This window comes from Lissotriton vulgaris, chromosome 5 (genome assembly GCF_964263255.1).
Source record: "Lissotriton vulgaris chromosome 5, aLisVul1.2, whole genome shotgun sequence".
NCBI lineage: Eukaryota > Metazoa > Chordata > Amphibia > Caudata > Salamandridae > Lissotriton > Lissotriton vulgaris.
Window position 1 is genome coordinate 887,216,460 of NC_141693.1, and position 12,677 is coordinate 887,229,136.

Genomic DNA, 12,677 nt, shown 5'->3' on the forward strand with positions numbered 1-12,677 from the left:
TTAGTAATCTATTCCCCATTGTGTTTTGTTTATTGTTGTTGAGAAGAATGGGTTTCACCAATTCCTGCAATTTGCCAGGGTTGCATCTTATTTAAACTCCAGTTTTGTTCCCATTCTAAATCATGTAGAATGTTTTGCAGAATTATGTAGATGTTTGAGTTATTGATGGCTGTAAATTGTATTTTTTTTCCTGCAGTGAACCTGTACATGCCAGGAAACGCAAACAGGAGAATCTGATGGACCAGTATGAGAAGGTGCCTCGCCGCATGCAGGCGGAGCCAGAGAAAGACCTCATTCACCTTCTTCCCATCAAAGACAAGCGTGGCATAATTCCGCAGAGTATGGAGAAGCCAGGTAAGTCTCCAGGTGTCTGTCTATATTGATGGCAATTCTTCTGGCCATGCACCCCAACATGTTTCTTTTGCTTATTTTATCTCCGTCCCCAAGCTTCAAAAAAGTTCTCATCTGCTCTGCTTTGCCAGTGGCAGCTTTACCTTCCAGAAAGCCTGGCTCATTTCAGAGCCAGCTGTCCGTGTCCGGTGGTTCTATGCGCTTCTGTGTTTGTTTTACCATGTGTTGATAAAGATTCAAATCAGTTTGTGGAGGAACGCTTGGAAATGCAATGCTCAAATGCTCTCTGCTGCTCCCATTTTCTATCTTCCCTTGCCCCTATTTCTCTCACTGTCCCTCATTTTTTTCTCTCACTCGCCCGCAGAACTGACAGCCACAACATGCTTACACAACACAACAGAATAGATGGTAGCAGGCCCTTTGGTGGAAACACGGACTCTTTGGCGTATATTTACTTTGTTGTTAGGAAAATAATTTGGATGGTGAGCAACCAGTACGTACATTATCAATCAGTTCACTCTACCCTCTCCGCTCCTTCGAGTTGTACAATACTGCCTGACCAGAAGTGTGTATGTCTCACAATGCAACATCTACGCATATTTTAGTACAAGGCGTATAAAAGTCATCAAGATGTCACAATCCAAGGGTACACTAAAAGTAAAAAAGAAAGTAAACCCTCTTCTGTTAATACTCCTTGAGCAGTCCCCTAATAAGTTCACAGTAAGCACATACACATACCAGACTTTCAGTCTTTTCTAAACAGCAATTTATTTCGCAAACAAACTGTTGCAAGCTAGTAACCGCAACCTTTTCTATGGTCTAGCTTGACAGCGCTGCTTTTACCAGACAATTATGTGAGAATCACCAGGAGAAGGACTTTGGCTCCGTCCACATGTTGAGAGTCAGAAGTACTTGTTTTGGTTGGGCAGAAGTTGTGAGCTTCCACAAAAAAGTGCTTGCCCTCCACACCACTGCGATTTTGTTTATTTATCCAACTGCCCGAGGTTGAGCATAGACATGACACTGTAATGCTAATAATGTGTCTTAGATAATTAGATAATTGATGGTACTTTTTCTCTGGCACAGATGTATGGAGGGAAGTAATTAACCTACATGGACTTTTAGGTTTGGCTTGATAGTACAATTGTCCGTTATGTGATCAACAAAAAAAGATCGTTCAGAGTCCTAATGAGAGAGAGGCTTGGGCTCCATTCACGTGTTGGTCACCCTGAGTACAGGGTTTGATTGGGCAGAATTTGTGTGCTTCCACTAGAAAAATACATTGTACTTTTTGGCTTGTGGTTAAGCATGTACTTGATGCAGCAGGACGGAGCCGACTATGGTGGCAAGCCAATTATCACGGTTGTAGGCCTGATCTGTTTATTATGAAATGTTATGATAAATGCACTAGCTTTGACATATTAATTGTGAAACACGTATGTTTAATTTGATAGGCATTTAGGTGTGAATTGTTATCACTCTGTATTAAAGCCCACACATGGGTATTTTGTTGCATGGAATCTCCAGATTACCATTTAAGGCAAGGATTTTGACTTTAGCCACCCACTCTGACAAACCTTTGGGGGTTTCATTGTGATGTTTCACATTAGGCCATGTTGAAAGGGGTTGTAACTTGTTTTGCAAGCTGTATTTATGTACATATTTGTAATTTTATAACTGTACGCATGGTGTTTGCTAGTTTATGAATAGGCCAGTGCTGGGTAAAGTGTAAAGCCAGCATTAAAGGCTTCATCAGTTGTTGGGGAAAGCATGCCAGATTTCTAAAGTTTTATCTGTTTATTATGAAATGTTATGACAAAGTTTGGAGTGCTGACCTACATATTGTGGAAAACATGCCGGTACAGGGACTTTGTTACATGGAATATCACAGATCACATGGAATATCACAGATTACTATAGTGGCAAGCGTTTTGGTGTGGGTGATCTACACAAACTAACTGTGGGAAGAGAAGATGTGACTCACAATAATCCTTATTCGTCTCTCTTAGGAGAGATGGTGTTTTGATTTGCCAAATGTATTTTTGTATGCTATGTAATTTTATGACTGTATGCATGATAGTTACATTGTGGGAAAGCTTATGCTCCGTACAGGAGGTCTCAGTTGGTTATGGTGATAATCCTTTGATAACAGCTACGGGTCCGATTGGTTCACTAGCATAACATCTTTTACTGTAGGTTTCATTTTTTATTGTGAAAAGTTATGATAAACATATTGACAAATTGATTGTTAAAAGTATTTGTTAAATTAACAAATTTAAGAATGGATTTGTAATTCTCTGTATTAGAACCTGCAGAAGTTATATTGTTACACAAAGTGTCCGATTACCTTTGTAGTGGTGTTCGTTTCGGTCTCTGATAAACACTAGGGGTAGAAGATTTGTACTTTAATAATTCTTGCTAAAATCCCTTCTTGGATGTCTGCCAAGTTCTTGTAATAATAAGATTTTAATGATAAGTACATCGATATATGTATATCCATATAGATACATAGAGGGCCTTTGGATCCACTTTATTCTGTCATTGGTCTGTCTGAGTGTCAATTACACTCTGCTTCCATCAATGACAGCGGACTGCATGGGATAATGGTTCAGTCTGCATCAGCCACTGACTCTTTTGCCTTGTGAATGATCGCATTTTCTGATCACTTATGTGCAGCCACTTAAAGTGGGTTCCCTTCGGTGTCCAGCCTTTCAGTTTTGAATAAAAAGTATTCTAGTATTCTACTTGTTGCATCAAGAATTGTAAATACTATTAAGAACACAGAGGCGAGGGATATGCATGCTGCCTTTGGTTTTTCTGAAAATTACCAGCAGCCAATCGAAAAAAAAGTGTTAATCCAAAACTATATTTCTCATTATTTTAATTCACAGCAGTCCACCGATCATTCTGCTTTCCGCTCCTCTAATATGATAAGCACCATCTTGACCGCCTCTTTCTGTCTCCAGGGTCAGTTCTAAACAGTCTGACTATAATCAACAGAGTCTACGTCTCGAAGCGGCCATCCTTGACCTACTAAAAATTCAGCAACAGCAACACAAATTTCACTCTTCTTGGTGTAAATTGCCCATTTCCAGTGCCTCCAAATCCATTAAAGATGGGCTCACTCAATACTGCCTCTGTTCTACTAGCAAAGAAAATATTGCGCAACACTGTCTCCATAAGACAGATTCAAAACACTTGGAGACAATTATGTGGTAATAGCACAATATTCACAAAACATTATGCAGCAGGGTGTGTGCCGGTGTTTTTTAATGCTTTCATCAATTAACAACATAACAAATGCTTTGCATACTAACCGATGGGATAATCCTCACCTCCGTGTCCTTAATAGAATTGAAAAAAAATTCTTGACACAAAAGCTAAAAAATGTTTATTCTAGGTCGGGACTGGAGGGTCAGATAATGCTTGTTTTGAAGCTGTCCAATTTCAACTGAAGCCACATCAACAATGGGTTTGTGAAAAGTTGATTCAGATGACCAATCTGCAGCATCGTACAGAATGCGCTCCAAACACAGAAACAACGATCCCTGCCTCCGACGCTAATCATCTTAAACACCTTGCTAACTTGGGGGATGACACTGGTCGAAATGTTTTCTTCAGTGCAATCAACTGAGCTGTAGAATCCTCTCTGTAAATGCTAGTACCATCCTCATATTCTTTGAAACATTGACGCACTTACAATTTATAAATATTGTAAAAAGCTGGATAATGAGCACTTACAATTTTTGTTTTGATACATATATAATATGGAATAACACTCCATCAGGAGAAAATACTCTTAATTGCAAGTTCCAATGCCTGAAAACCATAAACTCTCTTGCACTAGATCAGGCAGAATAGCATAGTCATTTTACCTACAATTGCTTGCAAGATAGAACTGAGCTATCAGGCCAGTGACTCAAGAATATCAAAACAGCAGCATTCAGACCTGACATTCAAGATTAACCCGGTTGAGGAGGGTTGGAGAATCTATTCCCTTTTAGTAACTTAGTGACCCTGGGATATTCCTCTAGAGGATGACTAGTCACCTGAGTGTGTCCAGCCGGGATTGCTGATTGAAAAGTATTAATCGTTCTAAAAGCTAGTCCGCTTGTTTCCAGTTTACACAGAAAGGTTAACACCATGGCTACAGGTGCTGCCATGGGATCCAAACTCTGTTCGCCACACCAATTGAACCATGTAACATAGGCTGAACAATATTGTCTATGCATACTTGTACACCAGGCATGCAGGTTGAAGAAAGAATGCTGTTCTGAAAGTTCTAATACTTGCTAGCGACTACAGACAGTCTCTAAGCCATGAGTAAAACAAGACAACTTGATCAGTGTGTGCAGGCATCCCACTGGGTTCAGGAAGAGCGTCTCCAAGACTAAGATAAGGATCGGTGATTCGCAGGCCATCCTTAGAAGGACAGGAGCCATACCTGAATCCTCTGCTGCCGAATGACCAGAATCAACTCCACTACTGGGGTGCCGCTCGTTGAGAGAATTCCTTGTGTCTGCAGCCTGACCCTTCGCTACAGGAGTAGCTCTACAGTTCCTGCCAAGTGACCGCCTCGACAGCGTGAGGGAAGGACCATCTGTTTGGCCGCAGCGGAGGTGAGAGGTGCCGGCCCCGGGACTGCGAGGACCAGCATTCTCCACCAACAGCTGGTCCTCTTCCCGCGTGAGCCGAGCCCCCTCCCAGTGCCACGCCCCCACCTGTTTGTAGAAAACCTCTTGCGGCCCCCGCTCCGCGGGAGCCGCTCGTTGAGAGAATTCCTTGTGTCTGCAGCCTGACCGTTCTCTACAGGAGTAGCTCTACAGTTCCTGCTAAGTGACCGTCTCGACAGCGTGAGGGAAGGACCATCTGTTTGGCCGCAGCGGAGGTGAGAGGCGCCGGCCCCGGGACTGCGAGGACCAGCATTCACCACCAACAGCTGGTCCTCTTCCCGTGTGAGCCGCGCCCCCTCCCAGTGCCACACCCCCTCTACGCCCCAGTGAATATCAGTAAGCCCAGTAACGCGCACCGCGGGACGCGCGGGTCGCAGCCCGGGGTGAAGACCGGGCAAAGAGCGGGCCGTTTGAGGCCGTTCGAGAACGTGAGGAGACCGGGCCGGGCCCCCCCTCTAAGTCAGACTATTTACGCATTTCTCCGTCATTCTTCTGCACATCAACAAGACAAATCTCTCCTAACCCATCTCGCTGAAAATGGATACCAGGAGTAACAAACTGAAGAAATTAAAAAAGGGAGGGATTGGAGAACAGCTTTTAGGTCCAATGGACGATTTTCTTACCAAGGCTAATACTTTTATCGACCAAAGTATTAGTTTGATAGAGGGAAGAGTATCTACAGACCTCGCGATTGCGAGGCGATCCTCTATGGGACCATTTGCCACAGCAAGAACTCCAGAGTTAGAGAGCGCCTTAGCCGAATCACTACAAGGCAAAAAAAGGCTTAGTCTCCCGAACAACGTAGACCTCTCAGCCTCTCAACTTTCCCTTTCACTTACCAACTCCGACTTAGAAAAAACACCTGAACTCTTACGCGAGCATACGCCAGAAGAAGTAAGACAAGCAAGAGGGAGGAGGGAGGGGGCTGTCAAAAAAAGGAAGGATAAGGGAAAAGCAGATATAGCCAATGGAACCGAAACAACTGAGACAACTGACCTAACTACCCCCCTAAACGCCGCCAAGAGTAGCGGATACTACCAATCATCAGGTTTTAGTACACCATTGCTCACCTAACAATAATATAAACACTACTGTTATAGGCTCACCTGTTATTATTCCCCACAGTAACGAACCAGGTCCTCTTGATCTGGTAAACAAAATTACCGCAGTACTAAAATCTTTATTCCAACCCCTTGAAATGAGACTAATAAACATCGAGAGTCAACTGCTAATAATTACCAAATCCTCGCAACCTAATCTAACTCGTGAACCTCAAAAAAAGGGAGCAAATAATCAACCTGCATCCTCCCTACAAAGCAAAAAAGCTATACAACCCTGTCCCGTAACAAAACCGCAACCAGTTGCAAAAGATCCTGTAGTAGGAAAACCGCTCCCGGTAATAATACCAACTCCTAACCCCAACACACTCCCAAAAGCCCCTGACACAAAAACAACAAAAGTAACTACGCCAGCCCCTAAAACGCCAGCTGCCACAAACATCCCCCAGAGCAAACCAAACCTTACGGCAAATAAAGGTACCACGAGAGGAGCTTTTGATGGCAGATCCTACATGCATCTACCACCTGAAGCATCGCCATTCGTGGTTGTAATGACGGGAGTACCAGAACTAGTAGGGGAGACATCAGAGCCTAATTGGTCCTTAAAGAACAAGGTCCAATATTGGCTAAACACAAACCGCCCTTCTCCCCCTAACTGGACAAGCAGGATAGCAACAGTCAGTAGGACCCCATGGGTGGGACATACAAAAAAAGTAATACAGGGTGATTGCATTGTAATCACTTTTGAGGACCCCAAAGTTGTCGAGTACATATGCTCTTGGGATCAGCATAACCCAAGTGGGGGAATAGACACAAAGAGTCTTTCCTTTTTCTATCCCAAAAAACACTATAACAGCCATTTCAATGAACAAGACAACCTGTGGCGTAAGGCAGTTCCACAGCCTTGGGATTTTACTAATGTTAGACCCAAAATCCCCCCACAGCAGAATGGCCAAGACCCCCCCTGGTGGTCGGTCAACCCAAATTACCATCAACAGGACGGCCCATGGCAGGTAATGGGACCCCGTAATAGAAGAAGAGACTGGGAACAATGGGGTGTTCCACCACAGAGGCACTTTAGACCCAGATATGGAGAAACACCATACTGGGAAAACTGGCTGGGTATACCAACAATGAACCGGTACAGTAGCCTGGAGATGGTCGACTGACCACTACCGGATTCCACCAATGATAAACCAACCATTTCATCTCGGGACCCGGAAAGGAAAATGACTACAGGACAAGATAACAGGTCACGATCACTGTCTGTCATTTTCTGGAACATAGCGGGACTTCGTCCCAAAATAGACGATGGTTCAGCAGCTCAATTTTTCGAGGATGGCAAAATATTATGCCTCCAGGAAACATGGGCCACAAAAGAGCTACACATCGCAGGTTATAAAACTCTTTTTTCCCCAGCCCTTCCTAGCACAGCGGGTAGGCCCAAGGGGGGTTTGATTACCTATATAGCGAATACAATCCCTAGCTTCAAACTCCTCAAAACTGAAAATACACCAAATTTCCAACTATTCTCCTTTTCAGTTGGTAAAGAAATTACTGTCATCCTAGTAAACCTTTACAATAACCTAGAAGAGGACAATTTCATCAAAACCCTTCAGTCAATCCAGGAAAAAATCGCTAGATATACTAAAGTATACAGAAAAAAGGCAACTGTCCATTTACTATGGGGAGGAGACTTTAACATACATCCCTGCCCATGTTTGAACAACCATAACTGTGGGATAGTGGACGAGCAAGATAATCCCCTTGCCCATTTCATTCATGATGGAAAAGGGGAAGCGATGAACAATCTTCTTATAGACCTGGAACTGTCAATAATAAACAAGCAAAATTCGGATGATAATACTTTCTGCCCCACATATCTAGGGAGGGGACACGAGACCACTGTCGACTATGTCCTTTCAACGGATGGGCTGAGACAGCTAACCACGGACTTTACTTTATTGGAAAATAACCTAAGCGACCATTCAGCGCTTAGAGTGGATTTGGACCTCTTAAATCACCCAACACAGACAACCATAATCGCACATACTCTTTCCCAAAATCACCTTGAAGTGGGCAGAGCAAATGGTTTCACGGTGAAATGGGGTAAGATTGATCCAGTCCAACTAAGCAATAACATAATAAAGACTCTATACTCAAACATAATAAAATGCCTAGATTTGGAGTCTGATGATAACACCATCCTTGAAAACTTCAAGATTATTTTGGACAAAATCAAACTAATGTTGACCAGGGAAAATAAACCAAATAATTCAACAACTCCTGGCTGGTTTAATCATGACTGCACCACCTCATTAATCAAGCTAAAAGAGGCTCTCAGACAACCAAAAAGAGACAAACAATTGATTAAACATCTAAGACTCCAGTACAAAAAGGTCAGGAAACAAAGAAAACAGGAGCTGAAACAGTCCTTATGGAACGATTTACACAAAAGTACACTCACAAAAAACAGTGAGTCTTTTTGGCGGATTGCGAAAACCCCTTTTCTTTCTGACTCTAGCAGACCTCAGATCGACGTAGCGATAGAAGAGGAAACCTGGGTAAATCATTTTTCCCATATATTCAAACTAACATCACCAAACGAAAAAACAACTTACTCTTATCCTCCTGTCGACTTTCCAATAAATATGCAGTTTGATATCCTAGAGGTACTGCAAGCACTGAATCTAAGCAAAGGGGGCAAAGCCCCAGGACCAGACGGGGTCCCTGTGGATCTCTTTAAACAACATCTGGATCTTTGGGCCCCCATACTCACCAGAGTATGCACTGCAACAGCGAGATTGGGCCTAATGGAGTCTTGGTCCAACTCCATTATGGTTCCTATTTTTAAAAAAGGGGACCGCCAAGATGTCAAATGTTATCGACCGATCTCTTTATTAGATTCCGTGGGAAAAGTAGTTGGCAGAGTAATTCTGGAACAACTTCAACAATGGACTGACGACAGAAAGATTTTATCGGACCTTCAATTTGGTTTCAGAGAAGGGTTCGGAACCGTAGAACAGGCTCTCAACCTAAGTCTAATCGTGTCCAAGTACATCCACGCAAAGCAGGGGACAATGTACATGGTGTACGTGGACTTGTCCTCTGCTTTTGACTGCGTCTCCCATTCAAAGCTGTGGACTCTTCTTCGAAACATGGGGGTGGATCCCCCACTACTGGACTTCCTAAGGGAATTATATACGGACGCTTCTGCGAGAGTGCGCTACGGGACAAAGGGAGAGCTTACTGCGTCATTCAAGGGAGAGCGAGGAGTCAGGCAGGGGTGCGTCCTAGCCCCCTTCCTCTTCTCCCTGTATACAAACGGGCTGGAAGAGAGGATGTTGAGAGGGGGGCAGGACCTCCCAAGACTAAAACAACGCATGATCCCGGCACTGCTCTACGCGGATGACGCGGTAATTTTAGCTCGCACTCCCATAGAACTTCAGAAATCTCTAAATAAATATGCTGACTTCATGGGTACACTAGACCTGCACATAAATGTGAAAAAAAAACGTTCGTAATGGTGGCTGGTGGAGGGAGAAAACGAATAAAGAACATCACTCTAAATAATCAAAATCTTGAGAGAACCCCACAGTATCCCTACCTGGGCATAATGATCGACGAGAAATTAAATTGGAAAGCAGCAATTGAGTGGAGGAGACCTCTGTTTAGGAGAGCCAATACTGCCCTGATTAGCTTCTCACAAAGACTTGGAAGGAGATCACCAGTGGAGATGCTACAAATCTACTCTGCAAAATGCCTAGCCATTGCCCTATATGGGGCTGGCGTTTGGGGACACGTTGACGCCAGATCTCTTCAGCTGAGAACTCGTTCATTAGATTCCTTTTATCTGCCCCCAAGTGCTCATCTACATATGCATGCCATATGGAACTGGGAATCCCCTACATAGAGGATCTAATAAAAGTCCAGCCACTGCTACTCTGGAGGCGCATATGGTTATCCGATAAGAACATGCTGACCAAAGCCATTCTGGAGGACTCAATGGCCCTGGATAATGCGCACAGAATAGCCTGGCTTACCTACGTCAAACGATTCTTTACGGATATGGGCCTAGAAAGATTTTACTTCAGTCCACTATCTCTGACTGAGATAAGCAAGAAAGAGCTGAAACAGAAAGCAATGAGCCACCTAGAATCACTAAGAATCACCCTGCTCTCAAATAAACAATCTGTACAACACGCAAACATGGTACAGCTAACGCCACAAATCCAGCCCTATCTTGCATTGGAAATTAACTCATACGAAAGGATGCTTTTGACCAGACTTAGACTCAATCTGTTTCACAGACTAGTCGCTTTCCCGCAAACGAACACTTGGGAATCAAAATTGTCTTTGTGCCCCTGTGACGAGACTTCCGCACAAACATGTATGCACATGATACTGTTTTGCAAATACTTTCTCCCTCACAGGAAAATCTGGCTATTTCCATTACTAAAAGCCTGGGGTCTTAGACAATGTCGTCCGGCCATGATTCTTTTACAGATGTTAGACTCTGAGCGCACCTGTTACCATACACTGAACTTTTTAAAATGTATTATTAGGCACCGAAGGAATCTTTAAAAATCTTTTTGTGTGATTCATTTTTTATGCTGTAAATTTCATACTGTTGCTTTTATGGTTTTATAATGACAAAAACCGAATAAAGAAATTTATAATAATAACTCCACTACCTATCTCCTCACCTGCGTCACTACTCTTGAAGTCATCACGAACAGAGGGAAGTCATTCTCCCTCCCTAATCCTGAAGGGATGCATCAGTCGCCAGAGATTTTGGATCTGTTTTCCAAATGACACATTTCTTCACTTGCCTGTTCAGCCTCACTGCAGAAAGGTCCACCTCATATGGGCCCCATCATTGATTGAGCTCCTGGAAAGCCTGAGCAGCCAGCTTCCAGTTGTCGTAGTCCGAAAGGTTTCTGGAATGATAATCCTCCACTGTGTTCAGATGGTCTGGAACATTCTCTTCTGTCACTAAAATGTAATGTTGAAGACCGAAGACCTCCACCCTTTTTTTGCACTAAGAAAATGGTTTTGCAAAACCCAGTTCGGCGAGGAATAGACAGAGCTATGGAGCTTGAATGTATGTATCTATAAAAAGCTGCTCTGCTAGCGGAAAAAGTGAGCGGGCGAGTCCATGACCTTTGCAGTAGGGTACTGTAAGCTTTGTACGGTGTCTAACTCCCATGTGTCTTCAAACAGTAGTTCCCAATTGCAAATATATTGCTTCTCCCTTTCCCCAAAAATTACTTGAGATAAAGGAATGATTTGTATCTGTAAAAGTGGTATTTGAACCACTGGCTTGTCCTCTGTAGTCTACACAATAGCCACCTCTGCTCCTGCCACCACAGCAGCGCTACAATAAAGTTCCTCCCCTGGCATCATCTGCCCCAGAGCCTCAACGTCGGGGTTGAAATCCTTTTTGGGGACCTGAATAGGGGGACTGGGCTAAAGAGCATACCTAATGGTGCCAGGCCCAATAAAAAAAGGCAGGTTGAAAAACTTTTTTCATTGACCTTTGAGATTTTTATATAGCTGTAAAGGTTTTCATAAACCTTCAGAGATCCCTAACAAAAGGTTCCCTGAACAAGGGACTTTCAGCCACAGGACCTGCCTATGCCATTGCTAGTCCTGTCAGCTTTGACTCGATCTTTAGAAGCATTGATTTGCAGCGATCCGAGGAGATGGTGCAGTTGGTGTTGCCCAACTGACATACGGTTCCTTGTGCCCATTCTATTAGGGCATCTGGGTCGATAGGATCCCTAACCTGATAGGCCATATCCAAAGTCTTAGTTAAAGGACCAGACATGTCCAAGAGTTTGTCCTGGCATGCCTTCCAGGACCTGTAGATGCCTTTCTTAGGGCTCTTCCAAACTTTCTCATAAGAGTGGCCATATTTGGATCGACTTCGGTGTTTCTGCCACTTTACCGATCAGCGCAGGCAGGGGAATTCCCCTTTCAGTCGGTTACACAATTATTTCTCAAAGAGGTACGTAAACATGCTTGCACATAATCAACCACCTCCCTGGCCAGAGTCCATTCTGATGACCTTGGATGTATGATGTCCGGATTAAAAGTGAGCACGAACGGTTAAATGTTTGAGGGAGTTTTAGATGCTTTAGACTTGCATTTCCGCTTTCCTTTGGCAGATCCAGAGGGATTCTAAGAAGAGTCTGAGTGTGAGGTATCTGTATCTGTGTCATTCGTTTTAGTTACTGGTTTAGTCATTGGCGCTTTGCAGTATCCAGAGGGCAATATATTCATGGTCCCTTGGATATGATTTAGCCACTTTGTCCATTGCATCAGTAATCATCTGTTTTTAACAACCACAGACACCTGCTGTTGTCCATTCGCCTGTAACCTTCTCTGATCCTCCAGACGCTCCAGTTTTTTTATCCCCTATTTCTCAACCCATAGCTCTTCGGTTTGCTAGAAATAAGTTAAAGGAAGGGCTTTGATCAGTGCTTTGTCCACTGATTACCTGACTGAGTTGTCTAGAGTTTCAACCAGTGTTTCTGCAAAATAGGTATCTGGATGATCCATGTAATATTCTTGATAGCTCTCAACATCAAAA

At 43.5% G+C, this 12,677-nt stretch overlaps 1 protein-coding gene across 2 annotated transcripts in view; it reads left to right on the plus strand.

Moving 5' to 3' along the window:
- NOC3L (NOC3 like DNA replication regulator) overlaps positions 1 to 12,677 on the plus strand; it is a 468,680-nt gene that overhangs the window by 65,652 nt on the left and 390,351 nt on the right. For both annotated transcript variants that reach the window (XM_086922466.1, XM_086922467.1), the window contains exon 4: positions 197 to 354. In XM_086922466.1, coding sequence (XP_086778592.1) covers positions 197 to 354 — 158 coding nt within the window. The remainder of the gene's footprint in view (positions 1 to 196; positions 355 to 12,677) is intronic.